We start from the raw sequence: 27584 nt of genomic DNA, 5'->3' as shown, positions 1-27584 counted from the left end.
TAAACACCACTTGGAACTTGAAAACAGCGCAGCATCACGGCCGTTTGTGGTCTCCAGTTTAATCCATGTGAGTAATTACTAGCAGCTTTTGAGGTGAACACACAAAAATGTCACAGAAAAACCAATTACTGTGTGAGGGTATAGACAAGCTCTAACGCGCTTTTTTTTTTCGTCCAAAGATTTTTACACTTTTGTGTGTTTGCGTGACTGTACTATACTGAACTGTTTATTGGCCATGCTTTGTCAGAATGACACAGCACTGGGTGGGGTGAGTGTGAGTTTAGTTCAAATTGGCTGCATTTTGGTTGCGAGTTCTTCAGAAATACTAGACTTTCATGTTTGTGTGTGTTTTTGCATTGCCACATGTGTTACATTGGTCATCAGGCTCTTCATCCTTGTGACTTGCCCTCTGCAAGCTCCCATAGCCAGTATGAGTATGAGGCAGAGACTGTGGAGTTCAGTATGGGCAGACAGGCGGGCCAGCGTGTGTACATATGTGCTGGAAGATTATTGTACACACATAAAATGGGAATATGATCCAAAATGTGTGATGTAAAAGTAAATGATATTGTTACTATGAAATGTGTAATTAGATTTCATGTGTCCTGTTAGCAAAGTATATGCTCTGACTCAGTCTTGTTATTTGTTGTCTTTTTATGTACAGTGGTAAATGAAGTGCTAAGGGGGCAACTAACCAAACAAATCTACACAACTGTGAGTTAACCACAGACGAAATGTTGTCGTCGGCAGGTCAAACCAACGATTGTGTGGAAAGCAATAGCCCAGAAGTCTTGTTCTGCAGTGATTTCCTGACAAATATCTTCTTTAGTAAAAATATCTCCAAGTAAGTTTAAAGAATGGGTCACTTAAAAGATACCGGAGCGCCTCCCTCTGGGATCTGTGGTTTTAGTGGGGCAGCTCTCTGGGAGGCCAATAGTTCTCATTTGAGTGTGTTTCACATCTGTGTTTATCTGCATCACTATTCAAAGAGTGGTGGCAGACAGATATATTTAGTAAACTGTCCAGATAAAGGTTTTTTTTTTTCTAGTTTAGTTTCCTGAACTGAAGTGTTTGTTAAAAAGTGGAAAAGTCATGTGTGTAGTATTTAAACGAGTGTGTAAATGAATCCCAAGCATTTTTAGCTTACGTGTGATTGATATCAGGGACGTCTTTGACCGTTTTTCTCTTTTTTGAGCAGCTTGCTTTTGTTTGTCACTCCGTGGCCTTAATCTTATGTGTTATTTCCTCCTGTCTTAATATTTGTATATATGCCATAGAGGTCCTTTGTACTTTGTCCATTCTTCATATTTTTTTCTCCTTCATCTTTCTTTTCTTTTTTTTTTCTTATTTGATAACTTGACTTTGCTCTTGCCGTTTCTTTTTTCCCTCATTCATCTCTCCGACCCAAACTTTATTCCTTTCCCTTCAGTTATCACCCCCCGTGTTCCCTGTTCTGCTCTCCCTGCTCTCACTGTTGTTCATGAGAAACTCTTTCTGACCTTTTCCACGTCCTTGTTACATCACTGCCCCCTTGTGGTGTTTTGTCTCGCTTGAGAGCTCCCCACTGTCAGTTTGATGGTACGCTACAGTCAGCGAGTTGAATGTCTTGAGGCCAACTGTTCAGCCTGATTAAAATAAAGCTGAAGTGGTATTTAATGGGGCCAAGTGTGGATAACATAGGCAAGTCTGTGAAGCGTTAAGGGGTTTAATAAAGACTTACTTATGGGTAATTAAATAATTTCTTTAAAACCCGTAAAATTATTTTAAGGGTAATCAAATAGTCATTGCAATGAAATGTTTTTGATATAAAGAGAAAATGCTGACAAATAAGTAGGCAAGAAGACCAAATTACTGGTAATGTCAAAAAAAAAATTGATAATAATTTACATACAAAAAGCTGTGTTATTCAGGCATAACATGAAAATCACTGATGCATTAAGTGCACAAAACCAATCTCATCTCATTCCAATCCAGTGCAAGCTAGCAAACCTTTGGTCCTCATATTATTGTGGATATTACTTTGGCTCACACCTCTAACTTTGCAGTAGTTTAAACAAGAGGTAGTAGACACAATCATGCAGATAACCTTTGCATGATTATGTCTGACATTATGTGTGACTTTCACTGAAACCATACGGCACCTTATAAACGTGCTACGTGGAAACGCACTCAAACATATCTTGTGTTTGCTGTGTATATTTGTGTGTGTGTGGCTGGCTGCATGCTCATGCAAAAATGTGTAAATGCACAAAGCAGAAGGAATGTAGCCATTCAGAATTCTTCTCCTCTACAAATAAATATTTGGTGATGACAATATTGGAGATTTGTTAAACACGAGTAGGGTAATTTTCTAGTCAAATAAACCTCAGCAGTAGTGGTGGTGGAGATGTGGGGTTGGGAGGGGGGGAGACCAGATGTCTGATGGCAAAAAAATAGAGAATGATAGAGTGGTATATGCTTATGAAGTGGAGAGAACAATAATAATTATGAGTGAATATTATTGAGTCTGAAATAATAATGGCAATGTTTGTGGCGCTTTTAGTTGGCCTAATACCTTTTCTTACTCTGTCACCCGTTTGTAATATGATTTTAGCAAAAAGTACATTAGCCAATGTTGCAGGTGTTGTCAACAGTTCTCGCTAGGATCTTTGACTTTTGAATAAATATAACAGTTTTTGTTTCTTGTCAACTGAGGCGTTTGTACAACTTTTATTTCATAAAATTATTTTTGCTGTAAGGTTACTTGTTCACTTGTTCTTTCACAATAAATTTTGAAACAGTGTCCACATTAAGTTAATTTAATAGCTTCGAGCATCTCTTTCATAAGTTTGGTCTTGTTTTATTTACAAAGCCATGTTTTTTTTTTAATAATCATAAATATTCCTCAGTGAAATTATCACTACTTGAGATCACTGGCTAGAGTTCAAAGTGATATTACTGTAGTATTTTATGAAATCTGAACCAGACATGACTTGAAAGTCTGGTACAGAAATTGAACTTTTTGAACTCCAAACTGCTTCTCAGGCGAAACGTCATTTAAATGTTAGTTAACTTTTTAATGTAAATTTAAAAAAAAAACAACTTTCTTTTTTGCCCAACTGTAATTTATATTAGTCTTTTATATCATTAGAAACAAGATGTTAAATTCAGCTTTTGTCCTAAGGTTTTTGATTGAACTGAGTAAATGGACTTTTTTCTTAAGGAGTCCTCGCACTCATTGTCACATAATATTTTCAATATGTTGTTGTAGCAAGAAACGTGCAGCACAGCTTAGGAGTTTTCTTGTATAATGACATCCAAGTTCAAAAGTTATTGAGTGTATGAACTGTATAAATTCACTGAATCATAGAGCAAGTTTGAGTTTTTATCAGGCTCTTGCAATTAACCTGCTTCATTCACGTTGTTCAACTCGTTGTAGGTGAGCAATATAACTTTGCTTAAAATTGTCATATGTTTCTATGTCTCTATGAATCTTTTTAAAGCTTTGGAGTTTCTCTAAAATCTCACTAAAGGTTTTTAAGTCCTCTTTTTGCTTTAGACTTTGTGGTTTCCTTTGTGGCTTCCCTGTACGATATGCTAAACCAAGTGGCGACTGGGCTGCACACTGCACCCGGTGTGAAAGCAGTTTTACCCCAACACTTCCCAAAGAATCCTCAAGACTTGAAGGTTAGGCAAGACAAGAAATGAATCTAGAATGACTGAGACTGCCCTATTGGTGTCCAGGCTACATCATCTGGTTCAGCTCAGCACAAAGGTGTGGTGGCTGTAAGTGCAAGTTCTCAGTGGACTTTGTATTTTGTGGTGTAGAGGAGGAGAGCCACCCAGCAGAGAAGTGTTGTTTACTTTGCTTGTCTTTTGAATGAATGGCATGAAGTAAAGGTTGACTGGCAATTTGAGAATTGTTTGTTGTTCGGTACCCTTTTACCACAGTTGCACATTACCTTGCAAGATACATAATGTGTTATGTGCGTGCCCCTGTCACAGCTCCTTTGTGGTTGACAGCAATAGATGTAATCAGATGAACTAAAGTATTTGAAGCAGGTCATATTGGGGTGAGCCAGCAGTTTCACAGATTATGTCCACACTCCCTAACTTTATGATGGGTTGGAATGAGAAGAAACCTAAGAGGGCTGGACAGAGGTGAGGGCAGGCTTTGCATCTGAAAACCCTAAACATGAAAAGTTTATCTGGAGATGTGATCAAAGTTAGCTGCGTGTGTGATCTTTTCACATTTAAAAATGTACATCTGTACCAGCATTTATCTTTATTTATCAGCATTTATATAAGCTTTTGCGTTTTAATCTGTGGGCATCCATGGAACTTTAAGGCATACACAGTATATAAGTCTGTCTACCAAGAACACGCCATTGCCAGACCTCACATTATAACTGGGTGTATGCAGCTGTGTAATATAATGTAATGAAGCATTTTTGAAAATGTTTAGCTCATTATACCCAAAGGCACATAAGTAATCAGTTCTGTAATGCCGACTCTTAGCCTCATAATGCCCGTTGGTTATGACTCAGCAGCGAATGAGTAAACATTTAAATGTGTTTAAGAAAAGGTTTTTTATTCACAGTGAATGAGCACCACTCGTGCCCTGTCCAGATGTTCTGTACCCCAGCAGAAGTCCAACAATGCGCTGGTCCTCACATACACTGGTATGGTCCGTAGTGTGAGGCAGAGAGATCTGTCACATGGCACGATAGCCTGCGTGCCTGAGGAGATGCCAGGGTTTATTTAAATAGCAATTCTAGTTAACGTTTTTGAAAGTGAGAGTAGCGATTTATTGTTTAGCTGTGAGTCTGTCAGTGAGATTCTTATTTCATGACTTGTCTGATAAGTCCAAGAAAAATAAACCTGCACCTGAGCTGGGTTTATAGGGCTGCCTGACGTCAGGTCCATTATCCACAGCATTGACTGCATATTTTTTATTCCACTACATTCTGGAGTGTTGCGTGTCCATGTGTGGTGATACCTAATGTCTGGTGTAGTGTAAGTGATATTTTACCCCTCCAACAAGATACATAAAGTAGATGTGTTCAGTAACTGCCAAGCATGTTCCTGATAAAGGATACAGCATTTAAAACTACATGTAATACTACTGACTACATGTAGTTACTCGAGTAATCTGGAATGATATTTCGAAAAATGAGTTTAAAGCTGAGAAAGAAGCTCCACAAAATGAAACCATAAATCAAATCCACTATTTTAGGACGTACTAGGTAAATATGGCTTTTATATTAACTCTAAAGCCCTGTCTGAAAAAAATGTTATGCATTTTGCAATGCTTGTGTAAATTATGATTATAGTTTGTGTTCCTCATTGTTCCTGACTCGGAGCTTGAGCCAGGTATGTGACATCATGAGGGTAAGGTTCATGTCTCGCATGCTTTGCTTCAGCAAAGCTCCTATTTTGCAACAGTATCTTCTGTTTGATCTAACATTGTTTCAGCGTCCTGACCTCACAGCAACCAAAACAAAAGTTGAACAGAATCTTTTAAAGTTAGGTAATGCACTGAGGACCCTTGTTGACCATCCCTTGGGCTTTGAAAGAGAGATCAGTTCATTTGAGCCTGTTGTCTGGTCTTTATTACTCCGCTCCTCTGGAGCTCAAAGAGTTGACTAGCTGCACCCAGCTCAGGGGTGGGATTCCCAAAAGCACATCATCACCAGATTCATATTAGCCCGTCTTCTTACAGTGAAAGTAAGACAGTCTTAACACTCAGATAATGTTTCCCCTCGCTTCTGGGGAGGGTTAGGTAGATAAGTTGCCAGCGAATGAGAACAGGATTGCAAAGACTGTTTAATGTAACATAATGCTCTTAATTTATAACACAGTTACTTGTTTTAAAGAAAACAAAATGAATCAAAGTCATTCCAAAATGACATACTGCAAAAAAAGAAAGAAAGAAAAGTTATTCTGGCATTGAGACCACCTGCAAATACATGAAGTGGAAAGAGGGTTAGAGTACTTCCTGGAAATCAGCATGGTCTTTCATAATTATTATTTCACAATAACTCCTAAGCTACCTGAGGTTATAGAGCCTGCCTGCAGGTGAATGTATGATTACTGGCAGTCAAACATCACTGCAATTATTTTTTTCTGCTTTATATCACAATTAGCAAAAGTGAAGGCTGCATTTGGCATTGTTTTAGCACTATTGCAATATAAGCAAATTTTTGTGTTATTATATGTTCTTTACCTTACAATCTAAAGCACCTTGACTTGATTGTTGTTGTAATTTGGCACTATATAATTGAAGGTGAATCTAATTTAATTTAATTGAAAAGTAGCTGACCTGTGTCAGTTTTTTTAACCATCTCTTCTCTTGTGTGACATCAGCATCCACAACATTTCCATGATGCTGACGAGTAAAATCCTAGTACCCTCTTTCACACATTTTCCATACTAAAGTCTTTGTGCAGCAAAAAACAAAAAGAAGCAAAGAAGTGGAAACATGAAACTAATGACTTGCTCCCACTGCTAGACCCTTTTAAAACTTTAGGTACTACACCCACAGATTATATTGTAATAGTAAATCTGACATTTATCTCAGAGTCATCATCATATTCATCAATTCATCTGCATCTTGACTTGTTTTTGGAAGAATTTTCTTTACACCAAAAACTGAATTTGAATCATTTGCAACCTAAGCTGATTTTAATTTTATCAAAATATGAAATCTCGAAATTGACATTAACTGCTGACTTCTCTCAGCGGTCAGCTGGAAACTCAATGTATGTTGTGTATTCCCCATGGCAAAAAGATTGGATGCTGTAATTTGTCTGTGGCCGTTGTACATCATCTAAGCCTCACCAAAACAATACTTCAAGTCATTAAAAGTATAGCATGAACTTGCCATTAATGCATAGATAGTATAAATAGGATGAGATTGTTGTGAGGCTCCTGCTATCTGTCTGTGTTTTCCTGTTTATAGTAAAAGTCTTTAAAGAAGTGCAGAACAAAGAGAAGTAGTCAGAAGAGTAAAGGAAGACATGAGTAATATCAGTTTGTGGTCAGCTTGTAGTTAGCAAATCTCCCCTCACTTCCCATCCTATGTGAGTGATGCTTGGAGTTGAGGGAGGACTTGTAGACTCAGGGGATAACGGTTGATAATCATGTTCAACCAGTGGAACTCCTTTGATGTGGATTGTGTTTTTATCCTCTGAGGCTCTCTGCCTGGACTCATCCCCTCCAGCAGCTGTGCACTGGGCAGCCAGCTGTCCAGGGTGAGACAAAAAGGGCGAGTGAGTGAGTGTCCTAAGGTGCACACACACTCTGCTGGCCGTGTGTGTGTGTAAACAATACTTGCTTATGACAATAAATGAATATGAATGAATGTTACATACTGTTGAGATACCAAAAATGTACACTTGCATGCCCACCATCCAACACTAATGTCCTATTTCACGTTCACATACAGAGTATGCACACAGACAAGGTTTAGCAGTACAAGGTGCAGGTGCCTTCTAGCACCATCGACCACTGTTATTGTAATGGGCAGCTCCCCACACAGCTTAGATAGAATGTGTAGACATAACAGTAAAGATGAAAGCAGGATGAAAGAGAGATGGTATGACCTTGCACAGCATGACAGTAGATTAAAAGGAAGGTATGCCGTTGCCAAACTTTATGGTTCGCCTTTTAGCCATACAATTCGTTAACCTCGACAGGTAACGGCACCCTGGACAGAGTACAGTCTGGGATGGATGGTCCTGTATCACAATACCAGGTCGATCATTTACAATTTATTGTTCTACAAGATGTTTTTGACCCTTTCTCTTTGTGAAATGAGAGCAAATTTAAACTTCTTCTTTAGCGTACTCTCAATCTTTTTTTCTCCTCGTAAACCTTCTCTTTTTCTCTCTCACTGCCCCCTCTCATTTCGTTCTACTGCCTCAGGCAGTTGTGTTCATTAACCTTGGATGTAATTATTTTTGTTTTAGTCTCATATTGCTGACATTTCAACTCAGGGGCTCCTCAATCAGGATTAACCCAAACCGCAAGAAATCACACTTCACAGCCTTTTCTTACAGCAGTGCTTGTTGCCTCCAATTTCAGTCAAATTAAAGGTTTATTTTATCTAGCCGTTTTTTTGTAATTTTTTTTCCACTCAGCCCCTGTACCGTGAGAAAACAAACCAGACTGCTTGCCTTTGATTTGCTGGTTGCTAGCGACTTTCTAACTATCCCCAACTCTCTTTTTCCCTTTGTAAGGACAAAGCAGTCCTCTGTACAAGTGCCGGTACTAAAGATTGAGATCACGCAGGTGGCAGTAGTATAACAAGCTGCTATGGAAGAAACTTCCCTCATATATTTACTTACAGTGCAGCGTTAAACTTGTAGTCTGATGCTGGTGATTAAGGTTACTGCTTTCTGAATTTTACACAGTAAACACATTATTTTTTCCCCTGTGTGTTTGAATTTGTGGTTTTCATATGATTAAATAATGCATCTGGTCCTGCACAGCTGGTATGTGAATATGTGCTGTAAGTTATGCATGTGTTTCAGTGCACTATAATGTGTGTGTGATATAAAGCAAAAATATTGTATACATACTTGGCCCCCTCAGAGCAGTGCTTTCCTCACTTTGCCTTGGGGGCCTTTAGGTCCACAGGAACCCTCAACTCATCTTCCTGCCCCTGGGGCTCTTAGTCTCAACACAGTAGTAATAAACTATCATCACTCTGAGTCAAGTGTGCGTGTGTCAGCCAGACTGTTACTACAAATGTGTGTGTGCAGCAGTAGTCATAGACCAAGCAGTAGTTGTATAATCTCATCACTTTGAGTGGTCCTCTGGGGGTCCCAGGCTCCTCTCGCTGTGTGTGGTTTGACCTCTCATGGCCTTCCAGCCCCCCACATGCCCATTAGATAAACAGGCAGTAAACACAGCCAGCCCCGGCACTGCTCTCTTCCCTTCACAGCATATACAAGACCTGCAGATAAAAGGACTCGTTCCCGACACTAATAGCCACTAGACATTAGCTCCCATCAACCTCCTCTGGCTCATAATCAAAAGTTGAGCCACCATATTCATAGGGTTTCTAATAATAGTAGACATCTTGAACTCTGAACTTGAAATGTAAAATTGTTACTCCCTCAGGTATGACCCCCTCCCCCTGGATGTCTACTAAACTAACAGCACAGAAGTTTAAAAAAAGCTAAGTGAGTCCTGGTCAGTTTGCATAAATTATACAAGTGAAGGCTGTGTGAATAGGAACAATTTATATATAAATGATACGTTTTATTATAAATGCAGGCCCTGGGTACACTGGCATGTTGAAGTTGGGGGTAAAGTTGTTTTCGTTAGCTTATCAGGCTTGCAACTGTATCTGGAAAAGAGCAGGTTGATGTAAGGCCACAAGATTTATGAAGGTGTGAATTGCGCAATAACATGGTATCACAAGAAAATATATCACAACCTATTTTCTTGGCAATCTTGGTGTGAGCAGTAAATTTGTGGTGTGGATTCTATCCAAATAATCCAAATCTTGGTCTATATTAAGTTTGCTTTAGCTAATGCTATCATAGCATGTAATACTGAACAGCTGTGGCTTAGAGGTAGTTTTCTTGTTGTATTATCACAGTTATTTTAACATTAATGTTATAATAAATGATCTGAGTATTTCAGAAACGTCTGAAACTGGAATTTTCTCATGCAGTTGTCTCTAGGGAGGGGTCTAAAAAAGAGAAACTATGCAGTGAACATCAGTTCTTTGGATGAAAATGGTTTGTGCTGATAAAAACTGAAATGGCCTTATGTTCTACTGCATGAGGTATGCAGAAGAGCATCGCTGAATGCACAACATATCAAACCTAGAGCAGCAGAAGATAACATTATAAACTATATTTTCCACATGCTCAACAAATTGAAAAATTTGAAGATTTGATAAAACAATATTGCCTGTATGAGGAGTCTGGATTTCTCCTGCAACATCCCAGATGGTAGGATCAGAGTTTGGCATAACCAGCGTGAAAGCATGGAGTCATCCTGCCTTTTATCAACAGTTCAGGCTGCTGCTGCTGCTGGTGTGATGGGTTGAGGGATATTTTCTTTGGACACTTTGGGCCCTTTATTAGTACCAAGTGAGCATTGTTTAAGCGCCCCATTCCCACCTGAGTACTCTTGCTCACCATGTCCATGCCTTCCTGACCACAGTGTCCTCATCTTTTCATGGTTGCTTCCTGCAAGATAACAAATCATTTCACAATACTTAAATGATCCAAAAATCATCAGGTCGCAAGCCAGCACAGAATCTTTGGGTAGAACGGGGAGATTTGAATCACGGATGTGCAGGTGCCAAATCTGCAGCAACTGTGTGACGCTATCATATTAATATGGACCAAAATCTCTGAGGAATATTTCCAGCACCTTGTTGAATCTATGCACACAGTGAAATAAGACAAAAGGAGGATAACTCATGGCCAGAGAGAGTATTTTATCCCTTCTGTTTTTATCAGCTGAAAAACAAATAGAACAAGGGAAATGAGTTGTCACCATAGCATGGTTATGTGTTCATAGACATAAACCAGGATCTTAGTCAAATTGAGTATGTGTCCTTTCAACTCAGAAGGTGTCTGTGTCCTTTGCAGCTTTGAGGCTGAAGGATAAAAGCAGCCTATTTTGCAATTGCTGCTGCTACTTTTTTACCTTTAAAGACTTGTCTCAGTTATTTCATCTGAGTTCCCTCCCTTTGTCATTTCACTCCCACCATCTCCTTTCTTTGTCCCCTTTTCTCACCCTCATCTTCTTCATTGCTACCCCCCCCCCCCCCCCCCCAATCTTTCTGCCCTCCCTATTTTCCCACTGGTCTGCAAGAAGCTGATCTGAAGAGCATTTCAAATGTGTTTAGAGTAGCTGATTCATCGCTGCTTTTGTGCCATGGTTTGTTAATGTAGGGCAGCTGATTGTAGTTTGGAAGTCCTGTGTCGCAGGTGGCTTAAGCATCCTTTATTTATGCATGTGTGCAAAAGTACATGCCTGTCTGCATGTGTGATGTCTGACTGTATTTAATAGGGCTCTGGTGGGTATAAACACTTCTTCTTTTTCATCAGTGTGTGTGTGTGCAGACAGGAGTGACATCCTCCAACAACAAAACACACACTTGGCCTTTACTTTCCTGTTGGTGCTGAGTGTTCAAATCATGGCTTCATTCAGCAGTGGCTAATAACAGGCCAAAGGTGATTTCTCTGATGCTCCAGGAAACACGCACTCAAAACTACATGTCTTTACTGTCATCTAGATGTCTTTTCATGCAAGGGTGAAGGTTTGGGGTTTACCTTATATGCCAGTGAGAGAATATTAGTCAGTATGTCTGTCATAATCAACCAAAAAGATTCCCAGTATACCACATTAGCCACAAGCTTACTGTTCGAAAACATCATCATGTGTCTAAAACAGCCGTATAGAATTTTTCTTCACTTTAATGTCGTGTCTTGGAATATTTTTCAACATCTGCTCGCTTCTAATTGTTCAGTTGCAATCATCGTATCTCTGCTTGAGCTCATCCCTCATAGCGTTGACACTGCAGTGACCCCCTCCTGGATAAGGAAATGCAGCCAATCAGAACTAGCATTTCAATATACTGTACACCCATTCATCCCCCTATCCATTCAACCCTGCATAGCAGCAAAAATAGCTCATCCTGAAACCATTAGACCAAATTGCTAAATGGTTCAAATGTGCAACCACTTAAGACTATGTCTTTAAGAGTAGTAATCTTCAATCTACTGTGGCAAGCAAGAAGAGGATGGGGTGGATAGTCAGATGGGGAACTAAGAGGAGCAGAAGATGAAACTAATGAAAGAGAGTGAAGAAGGGGTTAAGAGATATTAACTGTTCTGTATAAACAACTCTCCAATCCCCGTGTTTCTCTTTATATTCCTCTATCCAGCTTTTGTATTCATCATTCAGCTGTAGGTGTGGAGTGAAAGTATAAGATTGGACTAATGGGAAGCACTGGGGTTAAGAACAGAGCAAAACACACTTGAGTATACATCTTTTATGTCACTGATTCCAAGTAGATAAAAGTGAATGATGATAAGTTAAAAGCACATATTTTCATATAAAGACTGTATTCAGAATAAGTGATAAATTATCAATTTCATAATTTTAACACAAAGTGTTACACTGATTGCTTGGCAGCTGTGAAGAAGAACTGAGACTAACTTTAACTGCTTGTTGTAAAGCCCCGATCCACTGGCAAACATGCTGATTTGTTCTCTGTAAAAACACATGTTTAGTAAATTAATAGTCATATAATTGACTTGAGTGAACTTATTTGTCTCCACTAAAGAAAATCCCAGTTTTCTCTCTGTGTGCTAAAGGATTTTACGTTGTATTTTGTACAATTTACCAGGAAGAAATCCTCCAACCCCCCAACAATTTCTGGCAGCAGCTGTACAGATTTCTTTGGAATACAGTAGCAACATGAGCAGTAACCAACTGAGCATCCATGGAAAACACTTTTTAATGCTTGCTGCGTTCTCTTATTATTCTCTAAGGAGTGTAATGTAAAAATGTCTCATCAGTGACTCTTATCACCTCAAGTGCTGCCAAAATGAAAGAGTATTTCAAAGGCACTAAATTTCATTCATGGAGTAAATAGACAAATTGCTTGACAGAAATATTCAGACTAGCTGAGTGGATGACAGCCATACCAACATACAGAAGATCGTCTACATATTACTGTGCTAATCTCAGTTTCTGAAAAGCAGCATTCCCAGCTTCCCAAGCGACGCAGATCTTAGGCAGAAGACTTTGATCTGTCACTGAGATCATTACTTAGTCTACTGAACTGACAAGAGGCCAAGCTGAGAGACTGGGGGAAACTAAGCTGCAGAGAGTTGGAAAGGCTTGAAAGTAGTAAAGGCAACATTTTGTCCCTTATTTTCTGCATGCTCTTAAGAAGGCTGAGAGCTGTGAAGTGAGCTGAAGGGGAATAACTGGAGAAGATGGGGCTGAGTGTCATCTGGATGTTTGTTCCAAATCCAAAACATAGTTGGATTATAAAGTGGGTCAGTTTCTGTACAGAGAGACAAAAAGGCCATCCCACTGCCAGATAACTGATACATACACGCACACACCCACACCCATAGGATAGATGGTGGACTGAAGGTGACCTGCACATTCCTTGGGAAATGACTTTCTTGTTGTTGCTGTTTGTTGTACATATACAAGCTATTTAGTTCTTCTGCTCTGTGTTACATATTGCTTTCAGCTTCACGCTTACTTTGATTTGTGAGCATCATTAGGAGTTGCTGTGTTTTTGACATGGAGGCTGTTTCCAATTTTTTTCCCCCCGGGTTGTTACTATTTGTATGAAGACTGGCCTACATCATTACTTGGCAATATGCTTCCTTTTTATGGACATTATTAGCCTCGAGAGTATAACATAATTGCAATTTCACGTAAACTTAACATTTTGCCATTTGCAAATAGCCTTTTCAATTTGTTAGTGTAATTCATATAAAATAGTTGGAAGCAACCCCACCTAATGGCAGACATTAACATGCTTTACTCCCCCATTCCTCATGACAAACTGAAAGAACTCGGCTTGAACTGCAGAGAAAGCCCATGAGCCAACTAAATGATAGCAGTGATAAGGACTTTTCAAGGTAAGTATGCAAAACTCAGGCTTTCTGTGGGAAAGCAGCAGCAGAAGCAGAAGTCTGTTTATTTTAATGAGCTCAGAAGTGTCTCTCCTGTTCCCCTTACATTATACTGGGGCTCATTTAGAGTTCACACAGTGCACTGTATGTCCATGATGGATATGGTAATGATACATTAATGCAATCAGGACCAAGTCTGTTTTGTCTCTCATTAAGAAAGCTAGCTATCTTGCTGACAAGGGCCAGGTCACATTTGGTCGTGACTATAAGTATTTTCTATTGGTGAGAGAGACCAGGAAAAGAGACAACAGCTGGAATACTCCAAATCAGGGCTGGTTAGGTTTCACTAGTGATATAGGCACCAATTGTGCTGTGTCTGGTTGTCTTTTCAACACATTGAAGTGGATTTATGAAGGCTAGGAGTCGAGTAGAAGTGGGAAATGTATGACTATAGAGCTTCTTATCAACATCTGGAGCTTTACAGAGCTGCTGTTTTTCTCTTGCTTCAACCCCCTCATCTGACCTCTACACCATATCATGCTGATCTACAACATGCCCTATAGATGTGCAAATGTCAGCTGTTTACTGTGTGGTCTGTTTTATATTTAAGGCACCCAACAGAAGATCTTTCTAAATTGTAGATAAAAAAAACGAGTGGTGGCCTTGATCACAGTTTACATGCACTTGCGTTCACTTGTTGAAATGCACCTTTATTTGCTTCAGATCCTCCTGACTCTGAAGAACAATTAGAAATTACTCTTTTGTGTCTAGATGCAAATAAAATGTATGCATGTTAACACTGAAGCATACACATGCATGCACAGGGACAGTGTGCTACTGTTGACTGAGGCACCACCCAGAAGTGTCCTGACAACAGAGCTACAGCATGCTCCGTTTTCTGGAACAAACCAGCTGGCCTGAGAAATGTTGGGTTTATAACTAAAAACAATGACTCACCAAAACACAGTGGATGGGATAGAAGGAGCCTCTGGTGGGAACGGGGATTGACCTCTCTCTCTGAATGAGCCCTGTACTCACTACATGACTGCATGATTATTCACGTACTTGTTGAGAGACACATATGCATTTTATAAATGTCTGCATATTAGAGTTTTCAATTCTATAGCGAATCAGTAGTTTTGTACATAAACTTTTTACTTCTTATCCTGACTTATATGTATATCTTACATCCAGTTTACAGAACTTTGCTTGTATGGAGACGCACTTCAGTGATTCCATAAATCATACTGAATAACGAGTAGGCACACTGACCGACTCTCACTGAGACACTCACTTATCATAAAGATTAGGAAACTAGCTTCTTTACATTTTACTCTTTTATCACCTACACGTTTTCATTATTCTGCTGATGTTCTGCATCTCAGTATCTATTCAGTCTCCCTTTTTCTGTCTTTTGATTCCTTTGAATGTGCGTCTTTCTTTTAGTTCATTTTTAAGACTTATTTCTGCCTCTGTTCACCTTTTTCTTTCTGACTTCTCCTGATTTTCTTGCTGGCTTAGTCACTTTACAAGTTTCTTCCTCCCTATTACCGTTACTGTACCCACAGCTATAGTCAACCTTTACGAGGTGGGTCTAGCCTGTCAGCTACAAGCTACTGCAATTGGGCCACTTAGGGTTGTAGCCTTATATATTCTATTAAAAGCACGCACGCACACGCACATACTGTATATACCACCTTCCAGTCCCGGGCTGAATTGGCGCAGAGTGAGAGCAGGCTTTCCGTAGAGCAAGGTCTGTTTCCAGTCAAACTTGCCTGTGTCCTTCCTGAGCCCCTGGGCTCCTGTGGCGGCATTGCCCTGGGCTGCTGGGTCGGAGCTCAGCAGGGGAACTGCAGAAAAGTCCGTGTGTGTGAGAGAGCTAAATAGTGTGTGGTTACAGGGGATGTTCACTGTTGGACAGCTCGTTTGAAATGGATCCAAACAGAAACACTTGTGTTCATAAGGAGGCACACACAATCACATGTTGCAAACAGTGTTCCTTGCACCCACCCACACACAGCTGAGTCCCTTTTCATTGGTGTCAGCAGCTCCAACTCTCTTTTTCTCTCTCTCTGACACACACACCAGTAGAACACCTGTCGGACTGCACGGCTCACTCCAGGACACCTTCGAGTCATGAGCTCATCGGAAAAGCAATTAAAGGCAGTGTAGGCCCCGCACGCTGGCGTAATGTTTTGTTTTGCTACTTGGCTTCGAAATTAACCAAACCTGTCAGAAGTCATCTGGCTGATGCGGGCTGGGCTATATTTATTTATTTTCTGTTGGAGAAGCTGGACGCAGGGTCCCTGCACTGCCTCCCGTCCAACAATGAAGTGATTCTGAGGGGGCGATTAGCTGGCTGAGACATGAATCCTCCCCCCACTGTCTACCTGGGGGGGTGATTGGAGAGCACCTCCCACCTTGCCTGTCTGTTACTCTGATGTTGGGGGTCATTGCCCTGTAGTTGAGAGGCTGTGCCCTCTGCAACCCCCAATCAGGGCTTTGGTCTCCATTGTGGGACTTGGTTTTGAACTTGCACTGACCTAACCACTCCCTGTTGATTAAATTTCATGGTTGCAGTGACTGAACAAAAGCAGATTTTATATTCAGAGAAGTCAATGTATAAACTATGTGGACTGATTAAAAAAAAAAAAAACTATGAAGATGTAAAAATGCGTGGCTGAAGGTTTAGTGGGATTTTAGATCCATAAATACAGACTGACAAGAACATAGATGGGGCTTAAACATTAAAGGCCTTCTCTCAGTCAGGGCTACTTAAATGTAGCTTCAGGCTGTGTGAGGCCTGATGCTAGGCAGCAGTAAGACAACACCAACAACCTTATGCTGACTTTTAACTCAACTGGTCTTAAGCCACTGAAGAAAAAAAACACTTTTGACATTAATAGGCCCACTGTGGTTTAGTCAAGGTAAGTGTGTCTTCACAGACGTCTGCGTGTACATTTTGCGGTTGTATGTATTTTCAGAATCTAGGCCACTGAGGAGTTTTGAGGTGTTTTCTTGAAGATTCATTTGGGAAGTAAGAAAAACACCTTTGTAATCATTGTCATCACTTTTTGTAATTACCCTTATGCCACCCTGTTAGAGTGGAGAAAAACAACAGTTAGCCTGCTGCCGAGGTCACCCTCTAAGCACCCCGGGCCGTTTCATGGTCCTGCATGCTTCAAAGAAGGTGCCACTCTCTGGTAGTTATGTCAACACAATGATGAAACAAGAACACCGTGTGTATTGTAAAGCCTTGGTCTTCAAAGCCTCAGCAGCAAGGTCAACACATATTTTACTTCTGTGTCACCATCAAACTAGCAGGTGGGGGGGAAGTATTGTTTGCTCTGTTAGTCTTAAAAAGAGAGGTTTTTGAGTGGTGCTGTGATGTATGGACATGGTCATGGCTGTCCTGAACAGATGCCAAGCAGACATCACGCACAGCCACAGTAAGATTACAGCTGCTGACGTAACACTGAAAACGCTGTGGAATTCACAGCAGGTATTTAAGCAGCCAAACTGGAAAACTGGAGCTGACAACTGAGTTCATCTGATAAGTAATGAAAACTTATTTGTGTTTATTTCTGCTTTTTCTACTGAATCTGGCATTGGGTGAAATCCTGGTTCCTCTGGCTCACAGGCATTTTTATGAAAATTCAGTTGTGTCAAGTGATCGCTTTAAAATGAATCTATGGGTGCAGTCTTTTTTTAAATTTATCCTTTTAATGTTACAAACATAATTAATTTGCTGTGTTAGATGACGTATGCAGTCATGAATGATTTCAGCTAAATGTGCTAGTCCATCTTATAGACCATGATTTAGGGTCTTAAGTACATCTTCACTATTCATCTCGCTCCCAGCCTTCTGGGTCCTATACAGCTCATGCTGTTCTGAGCTGCAGCAAAACCACTTGAAGTTGGGCCCCAGAACTACAGCCACAGCCAGAGCCTATTAAGAAGCCACAGTGTGGTATAGAAGTTCAAGCCACAGGACTGAGGTTATGATTCCTCATCAGGAGGGGGAGAGAGGTGGGTGAGGAAACAGTGAAAACACTGGGATGGAGTTGATGGAAGATGGATGCATAGATGAAGCAATAGAGGAAGAACTCTGAGTCAGTTTGACTTTATCCAAGGAGAATGTTTCCCCTTTGCCCAGAAAGGATTGTATACTAGTAATAAATCATGGTTGAGGAATAAAATTGCACCCAGTGAATAATAATTATACACACAAAGCCTAGTATTGACTTGTGCATACACTATAAAATACTATATTGTGGATGTACGTTTTAAAGCTTTCACACCTTGCATACACACACGGCCACATATTTGACAGTATGAACACAAAGACATTTCACATTGCTCTCATGCACTTTTACTTTGCACTGCAAACACACGCACACATACACAAGTTCACAGGCTATAAATCACTAAATGTTGTAAAAGTGCAGCAAATTAGAACAGTTTTATTTGTATTGTTCACAGGAATAATGGAAGAGGGAGTTGTTTCTGCCAAGCTTTAAAGTTAGTGTAACAAAAATGTGTCCGTGTGTGTGTGTGTGTGTGTGTGTGTGTGTGTGTGTGTGTGTGTGAGCACACAAATGCTGGGGAATGGGTGGTTCTAATTCAGCTTTGTTCATGCTTTGGAGACACTAAAATGTTAGGCAAAGCAGCAGGTAATCAAGCTTTGTTGGAGGTGAAATATAAACATACACACACACACACACTCACAAACACGCAACCTTGCCTCAGGGCCTGAAACAGAAGACTCGGGTCTTGTCCAAAGCTCTCTTAAACTGCTGAAAGTCCTTCTAGAGCTGAAACATCCTCCCATCGTCATGCTGGGACGTTTCACGGCACGCCAGAGACCTTATGCTAATCCTGCCGGCATGGGAATCATTATTGATAGGATCCTAATGCATTACCTCAGGGTCCGCTTATTGTTGGTAAAGATTATTATTTAAGAGTAAACCAAAACCCAGAGAAAGTCTTGAGTTTCATAGAAATTTATCAAAAGAAAATGTTATTCTTGGCTTAGCTTGATACCACTTTGAACAGCGCAATTGAAACAAACTGTCCTCCTCGCTGCACTCCAGCAAGCGGGCTCGATACCCACCAGCAGTTCATTTGGACTGTATTATGTACATCAGTGGAGGAACCTGACACTCAATGTGAGAAGATTCACTTCAAGCCACTTTACCTTGCTGATTATATTTTCTTACACTGATTGCACATCAGTATTCCTTTTACTTTGCAGAAGTTTGCAGTATCAGAACTTTGTCCATGTTCGCATAGTCTCCACATTAGTCTGGATTCTGTTGACTAGGTCATATTGATTGCTGAAGTCAAACATCTTCAAAAAATGGCTTGAGTGCTGTCAAACAACTGGTCTCCAGCAGATTTCATTTTGTAAAAGCAAACAGATGTAGACGATATACTTTGCTGTCATTTATTTTATTTTTTTTGGAACATAGCAATTTATCATTGGTTTGATTTTCTTTGTCTTCTGTGTTATATTACTAAAACTCTGATTCTGTATGTGTTTTTTCCAGGTGCAGTCCTGCTGGTCAGTGTCCAGGGAATAGCTATCAATGTGGACCCAATCTTCTGCACATGGCTTTTGTATCAACCTCACAGAGCGAGCAGCAGACAACAGCAACAGGTACCTGATCTCTTCTCAGACAGGCTGTCAGTTTCTCTTCCAGGCCTAATGTCAGTTTAGCCATCTATTTTCTGCTGCTTATCTGAAGTCACAACAAGATCACAGCCTAGTAATGCTGGGAAACACAGGTCTCTGTTGTAAATGAGACATTGAATCTTAATTGGACTACCTGTATAAATAAAAGTTAAGTAAGATATAATAAAATAATTAGAGCAGCAATGTTTTGGAACTCCTTGAGTTGGTTCCCGAGGTATTCTTGGGCAGGAGAGGATATAGAATCTGTCTGCCATAATCTGAGCATTATTGGGGTTGTTACTCAAAAATGTGAACAGCTACAAACACCACTTGTAGCTCTACTTTATCTTGAAATGTTATTTCTATGTCCATTTGGTGGACAAATACATAGTTGGTGCCATTGTAATCTGAGTTCTGCACAGATTACAGTCACTGTAACCAAAGTAAGTAAGTAAACTACCATCCTCATAAGGAGCTCCACCTTTATACAGGCATTTGTAATGTGCATTTGTAAACTGCTGGCACTCACACACTTAGTTTAGTTAATCGACTGAAGTGAACTGAAGTCTGTAGTTCTTCCTCCTTCAGACTTGCCTTCTCTTTCCCAGCTACCTTTTTCCATGTGTTCTGCTCCCTGTCTTCCATCCAGTCTCTCTCTGTTTATTTGACAGGGGTCGTAGTGATGGTTATGGACATTGAATGTTCTGTGCACACATTTCATGCACACTTATAGACATTCTTGGTGTGATTGCCTGGGATATAGCACAGCTTCACCCCATAAAGCCACATAAATATATATTGTCAATGAATATATTATGCTATTTTTTCCCCCATTGAGTTGCTCTGTTTTATGCCCCTTGCAGTTTTTGAAAGATGTATGTCTGTATTCAACAAAGAGCAGGAGTTAACTGCACCGGCTCCCTGTGCTAGAGGTTGTTACTGTAAGGGGGTAAACACATGTTATGAGTTGAACTACAGCCAATGTGAAGGATACACAACATGGGCTGGTGTGTGTCTATGTAGACATGCTGCAGCCAGTGTGTGTGTGTTTCTGTGAATGTCTACCTCAGCTGCCTGTCAGGGCCACTTCTCAAGGCCTTGCTGGATTAGACAAGGCCTGTATCTGAAGGCCAGTCAACAGCATGTGAAGGGCAGTGGAAAGGACACTGACTGGTTTGGGTCGAGATGACAGGAAATGCTGGAAAATAAGGAAATCAGGACTAGCAGGGGGGCATTTTGAGTTATGGACAAAGAGAGAAGGAAGTTCATTTTGTGTGACAGGTGTGCGAGTAGAACTTTTGACTTCATAGAGAAAGCCAAAGTGGAAGTAAGGCTGATGAGAGGACAAATGAGAGTATTGAAGAAATGATTAGCATTAACAGTGGAGGCGGCGCATGGGGGGTGTCTTTGAGACACAGTGAAGAGATATGGAATGAAAAGCAGCTCTGTGTGTGTGTGTGTGTGTGTGTGCGTGCGTGCGTGCGTGCGTGCGTGCATGTTTACACAGGCTGCAGTACGTGTTTGGCCTGAGGCCTTGTGCAGCTGCATCATAGCCGACTGGTATTGCTGGCCGATGCTAATGGGGTTTCCTTATTTCAGAACAACCTTCCACTCCTCTGTCTTTCAGTCATCTCACTGACAGCAGTGTGTGAGCGTGTGTGTTTGGCCTGCATGGGAGACTGCTTAAAAAAAGCAGGGAGCTGTCACTAGTCCTTGTTGGTCTTGGAGTCCGGTTTTGTGTTCCACTGCATTTTTCTTTTTCTCTCTCTGCCTGTATCTCTGTCTTTAGTTGCATTATTTATTGTTTCTCCTGATTAACAGAGATCTTGAGATCTGACTAAATCTCAGTCTCAATTGTTCCCTTCAAGAAGTGAATAACTTTGTACTTTACATTCGCAGCATTTTCCTGTCCATGGCCGTATAGGTGCTCATGCTTTGATGTCCTTGCAGAATCCTGGTGCAGTTCCTTTGGCCAAGAGGAGAGAGGACGAGGTGTCAGTAGGGAGCACACCACTGGTCAAACAATCTTCCAATCAGGCCTCAGACTATGCCAGCAGCCCAGTCAAAACTAAGACTGTGACAGGTAGGTTTACCAATTCTAGTATGTGCTTTTTTATATAATGAATGATTGCACTGGCAAATGCATATCATACATGATTTTAAGTCATGCACGTAACGGAAACAGGCTATGCCACATGTCACTAAATTCAGTGTTTTAATTTAGCTGTTTCTCATTGGTATATTAATAGTAGTAATGTTGTTTGTATGTACTGAATTTAAGCTGCGATGTTGTTACATAACATGCTACAATGTGCTGACACCTGAGTGAACCCGTTTCTCAGGACACCACATCTCCAGACATGTCATCCTCTGTTTTTCTCTTCTGGTAGTACTACTGTGGCTCTTCATGCCCAGAAGAGATGAGTGGCTTGGCTATGTGTAGCCTCCCTCTATGCCAGTTTTCCACTTTCCAGGACCCCCTTTTCAGAAAAAAACATATTTGCTGCACATACATAAGTCTGCAGAGTACATGGATTTGTCAGTACACACAAATGAATGCCTTAAGTCTACACACACACACACACACACACACACACACACACACACACACACACACACACACACACACACACAAGGAGTGAGTGTGTGTGTGGTGTGTGCATGATTCTTCCATTATCCATAAAGCTGTTGTCCTAAGCAGGTACCTCTGAAACTTTTGGTAAAAGATGCATAGATGGGACAGACAGAAAGGAATATGAATCTTTTCTTGAAAATGCCTACTGGGTTTATTATAGAACCAGTGGTGTTTTTATCATTTTTTAAATAATTTTATATTAACATGAGCACAAGACAGAGGAAGACACCCTACAATGAGTTGAAACATGAACTAAACATATTATTATTGATTTTAATATTTTATTTGGTTTTCATATGTACCTATTTTCAGTAATATCAACCTTAATAGCAGGAAATTAACTAGGGATATAATAATTTTCTTTTTCTTTTTTGTCATTTTTCAAGTAACACATATTTAACAACAGCATAATAAAACTGGAAATTCTGTTTTTAGTGTGCCACCCCAGTAACTAACTAACTAACTAACTAACTAACTAACTAACTAACTAACTAACTAACTAACTAACTAACTAACTAACTAACTAACTAACTAACTAACTAACTAACTAACTAACTAACTAACTATCTATCTATCTATCTGGGGTGCAACGATACACAAAATTCACGGTTCGGTTCGATACTTTGGTGTCACGGTTCGATATTTTTTTCGATACAAAAAAATGTTCAGGCTTTTTTAATTCGTCATTTATTAAAATTCTAAATATATTTTTTAACTCAAAAGAACAGTTTTTAAATTTAATGTTGCTGAAACAACAAAATAATAAAAAATAAATAAATCTGATCGAGAAATCCCTCATCTTTGGAAAAGAGAGTTTATTACAGAGAAATGTCTCTTTCCAAAATAAAAGCTATACTATATGCTTCTTCTGGGCTATATTCTCAGCAGCATATTAAACATATCAGGTCCCCATAAGGAGAATCATGTGCTAATGACTCGGGTAAAGTTTGTAGCATGCGTGCTTGTTGTTTTTGTCTGCTTCCACTTGTCTTTGCACTAGGATGATGTCGGAGTAAATGTGCAGTCATATTCATTGTGTTCCCACTAGTGCTGTCAGCGTTAATCTGAAATGACGTTAACGCCATAACGCGGCAAAGTTACCGCGGATTGCCCCGTGCGTGGTGCTGGACGGCGTCAACACGTTAACAAGCTCACTGCGCTAACGCACTAGTTCCCACCAATTGAGCATTGCGTGGCACATCCAACATACTGTTTTACTTTTGTCCATGACGCACTTACCATCAGGGTCATACATCACATGAAAACCAAGACAGTTCCAAAGACCAGATCTGAATGAGGGTGGGGGAGGTTCACTTTCGGGTAGCGTTGAGGCAGTTGCCATGTTGCAACGAGCTTAGCTTCTGTCTTGCTAGCTTGCGCTGCGTTCAGTGGATCTGCACTCGACAGTGCAGCCTAGGCGGATCAGTCGAACGCAGATCCACTGATCGCTCAACACAGACAGCATCGTCAGAAGAAAAGTTGATAAAAGAAATAAAAAAATTTGTATTGTTCGATACATATGCGTACCGAACCAAAAGCACTGTATCGAACGGTTCAATATCAATATGAGTATTGTTGCACCCCTAATATCTATCTGTCCGTCCGTCCGTCCTAATTAATATGAAAAACTCTTTATAGTCTGTACTTTGTTGACTCTCACTGTGTTTAGGCTCCTTTAAACACTGTAAGATTTTCTACTAAAGCATCACAGTGATGAGTCAGGGGAAATAAGCAGGTCGTTCAACGTTTTTCTTTCTTTCTTTCTTTCTTTCTTTTTTTAAGTCCCTGGGAAACGTTTTCCCAGCAGGAGTGATAAGTCTCTGTTTTGGGTGAAGTCATCTCTGTAGCTGCAAAAAGCTTTAGATGTGTCTAACTTTCTCCCATGTCAAGTGTTTAGATAGAAAAAAATGCTCCTTTGACATTTCAGAGTTTAAACAAAGGCCATGAGGTTTGTCTCCTAGCTTGTTTAAAGAGCTCACAGCTGAAAGGTCATGCCGCCGTTTCCTCCTGATTTCCCCTCTGGTCCATGTTTTTTGCAAACTAGACTAATGGCTTTTCCATAAAGAAGCATCTTTGCTTACTCACATTCCAAAAGTATATTGTCTCATTAGAGGATTGTCAGTAAATAATCAGCTTGGCTCCAACACTCCATACTAAGTAACATCAGACTGTAGTTTGTCAGCAACACTCGCTGACTGGAGTAAACTGTCCGTCAGTGTGTTTTCTGTCTCTTTGACTGGTCCTCTCTCTTTCTATCTAAGTTTTTGTTTTTCTGTCTGTGAAGTTATTTTTCACCGGGTGACTTTATTTCTGTTTTTTTCTCTTTTTTGTAATTGTTTTTCCTTTGTTCATCTTTTCTGTCTTGTTTTTGACATCCCGTCCACTAGGGCTGAACGATTATGGAAAATAATCTAATTGCGATTTTTTGCCCCAATATTGCGATTGCGATGCAATATGCGATTATTTTTTAAGGTATTTGTCTTCTGTATTATTAAACAAAGACAAGCAATACATCATATAGTATGGCCAATACTATATTACATTAATTTTAAACTGTTCTTTCCTGGAAGACAGACCTCTGTTATGATGACATGAGGTGATGCATGAATTGATGACTGACATTTTTATTTAACTTCTTCAATCACAACAGTATATTTGAACATACACAATAGTTTATTTTTAGCTTACAAACATCTGAGCATAAAGTGCTGACAAGGAACCCTGGTGTAAACATTAAAATGAAAGTCAGTACAATGTGCAGATTGCAGAAATATACATAAACAAAATCAGTGGCTTTACCACACTCAGTTTTTCGACATCTGTGAACTACTAGACAGTCATTCAATTAAAAAATAATATTAAATAAATAAAACTAATAAATAAAAAAATACACACATCTTACTGATCTCTGCAGTCAGTAACATTACACATAAAGTGCAAACATAATAGCAATTGTATAAACACACACACAAACACGCCTTTAAAGTTTAAAGGCGTGAAATTGGACGGTCTAGCCTTCTGAATCAGAAGGCTAGTTCTGATTAGCGTCACCGCTGTCTCGGTGGAGTTTAATAAACTCGGCCGTCTGCTTCTTGCTATCTAAAATATAACCAGACACTGGCGTAAATTCTCGACTGTCTCATACTTCTGTTTAATAAGTTTTCTGTTTGACGTTTAGTCCTTGAAAACCAAGGAGGAACCCACCCGGGGGATTAATAAAGTTTTATTTTATCTAATCTAATAACTTTAATCTCAGCCAAACCGATTTACTCACGAACAAACAAAACACTGAAAAAAGCCCAACAATAACATTTTTAGGTTGTCTAAGTGACTTATATATTACGTTTAACCCGAGCAGCGAAACTCCGCGGTGATCTGAAAATGATGTGCCGGGAGTTGTGCCGTTCTCGGCCGCATCAGTAACCCTCGAGCTCCCGGCTAGCTGTCAAGCTGGTGGGTAGCAGACGCCTCTGAAAACGTCGAAGCACTTTTGCAAATATGGGATATCTTGATAAACCGAGCAGATATTTGATGTTTACACAACTACTTTCTCGCCTGAAAATATGTTAAAAGTTTATTTTGTGACCCAGAAAGATTAGTATGAGTAATTTTAAAACTTAGTAGCGGCCGCCATTGCTGGAAACTGGAGTTTGGCTGGGCCGCGCTATGAATTCTGGGATATGGTAGTAATTTGGACAGCCTTCGGCGCGTCACTGTGACGTAATCGGTCTACAAATGCGGCCTCAGGAGGATGCAGCCCATGAATTGTATAATATAATCGCAGTATAATCGCAGCCTTTGCGGTTAGAAAATTGCACTTGATCATGTCGCGATATTATCGCAAATGCGATATATCGTTCAGCCCTACCGTCCACCATCAGGTTTTTGAAAATAGTCGATAAAAGACCAGATTTTAGAACTGACAACACTCACACGCTGATGCTTTCACACGTAGTATTTTGGTTGTTATGAAATGTTAAGTGGATTGGAAATCTGGCCACAAATTCTGCATGTGGGTGTGTTTACTGTTAGACACACAACATTTGTATATGGCATCTAATTGTTGGGCTCCATTAGTTATTCAAACATATACTTTTTAGACTCATGCTCTTTCCTATCCAAATATTTCTCTTGTGAAGTGAAAACAAGACATTAGTAACCAGGTGCTCATACTGCATTTTATTAAAATGTACCCCTCGGTGCCCCCGCTCCAGTTCTCCACGCTGGAGTGGAGCTTGTAAGCAAATGAATAGCATCTTTTCTGGAAATTGCTGTGGTGTTACAGGAGAAGATGTAATGAAAAGTTACAAATTGTTTCCGCAACCAATCAGAAGAAGAAAATGGCCGAGTCATTTCGCCCTTGTGGTTTCAATCATGGTGAATTAATACGCTTCCCTACGGTTATAAGATCTTGATAGACCACAGCTCAGCACTGGAGACTTACAGCACAGCAGGTACTCTGCTGATTTCATCCCACGACTCCAGTTCCACTTGTACCTAGTTACACAATAATGCCTTCTTTCCACATTTTACAGTTTTGTTTCTGTGTATGTAGAAAAAAAATGACTGGACGCCATGGCCGCGTAAAGACAGATGTGAACTCCTGACATCCTGTTGGATTGTGGTGAAACTTGATGCACATAGGTTCATAAACTAAGACTGTGTTCTGCCTCGTTTCTCTTGATTAGTTGTTCCTGGGATTCATTTGGGGGCTGATAAATGAAATGTTAATTTCTAATATTCCTTGGCTGATGATCATGGGGTAAATACCTGCTGCAGATACCTGATCTGTAAACAGATCTGCACTGATATTTAGTCCTGCTTAGACTAATGTTTTTTTAATGCTGAAATCTTGTGGAAAGTCCTGTTTGTTGGGACATTAGTTAAAATCCACCCCAAAATAGAACTGACATGCGTTAACCCTGTAACTGTACACAGCTGAACTAAATGAACCGTAGTTTGTATTTTTCTGCGTAAAGCTTTCTTACCAGGGCTTCTTCCCCATCAGAGCTGTCGACATCTAGCATGTTGTGGTTGGAATTTGGTTCTCTAAAGATGATTTATGAATTGTTTTACCATGCATGGAGAGCACTAAGAAGGACCGGGATATTTAAGCAGCTCCCTCTGGTCTAGCTCTCACATTTGTTTGTTTTTTAGGCAAAGAAACAAACAAACAATCACTGTTCATGGTTATTCCTTCAGTCCTATTAGTTTAGCATGTTTGCGTGCGGTGTTTATACCAAGTTGACTTTAAGCTGGACATAAAACTGTCTTCTTTTCCGTGTCAGCATGATGCATTTCATGTCTAAAGCCATTCAGCCTTATTGAATGTTGCGATGCATTTTTTTTTTCTTTCAGAATGTATTTGTAATTGCTGCGTGTTTACCCCACGACATCCAGTCCAGCTGTTTAGCTTGGATTGACTCAATAAGCCATAATGATTTGCTGAAGGATAGAGCTGATTCGAATATAGTTGTAGAGAAATGACTGTTGTTGATTGATATTGATTGAACTTAATTTCATCAGTTACGACAGAGCAAGGATTTCAGGCAAATTAATAAATGTGCTGAGAAATAGCGTTTAGAAGAAATGAATTGAAATGGTCCAAGTTATCCCCCCGCCCTTTTTTTTTATTTTATTTTTTAAACAACAGACAGACATT

At 40.0% G+C, this 27584-nt stretch overlaps 1 protein-coding gene across 3 annotated transcripts in view; it reads left to right on the top strand.

Annotated features, from left to right (window-relative positions):
• vps13b (vacuolar protein sorting 13 homolog B) overlaps positions 1 to 27584 on the top strand; it is a 302426-nt gene that overhangs the window by 103053 nt on the left and 171789 nt on the right. For all 3 annotated transcript variants that reach the window (XM_080895821.1, XM_080895823.1, XM_080895822.1), the window contains exons 20-21: positions 19163 to 19272; positions 21238 to 21370. In XM_080895821.1, the coding sequence (XP_080751947.1) occupies positions 19163 to 19272; positions 21238 to 21370 (243 nt within the window). The remainder of the gene's footprint in view (positions 1 to 19162; positions 19273 to 21237; positions 21371 to 27584) is intronic.

This window comes from Rhamphochromis sp. 'chilingali' (genome assembly GCF_963969265.1).
Source record: "Rhamphochromis sp. 'chilingali' genome assembly, chromosome: 11".
Taxonomy (NCBI): Eukaryota; Metazoa; Chordata; class Actinopteri; order Cichliformes; family Cichlidae; genus Rhamphochromis; species Rhamphochromis sp. 'chilingali'.
The sequence above is the reverse complement of the archived record's forward strand: the minus strand, read 5'-3'. Positions and strand labels throughout refer to the sequence as shown.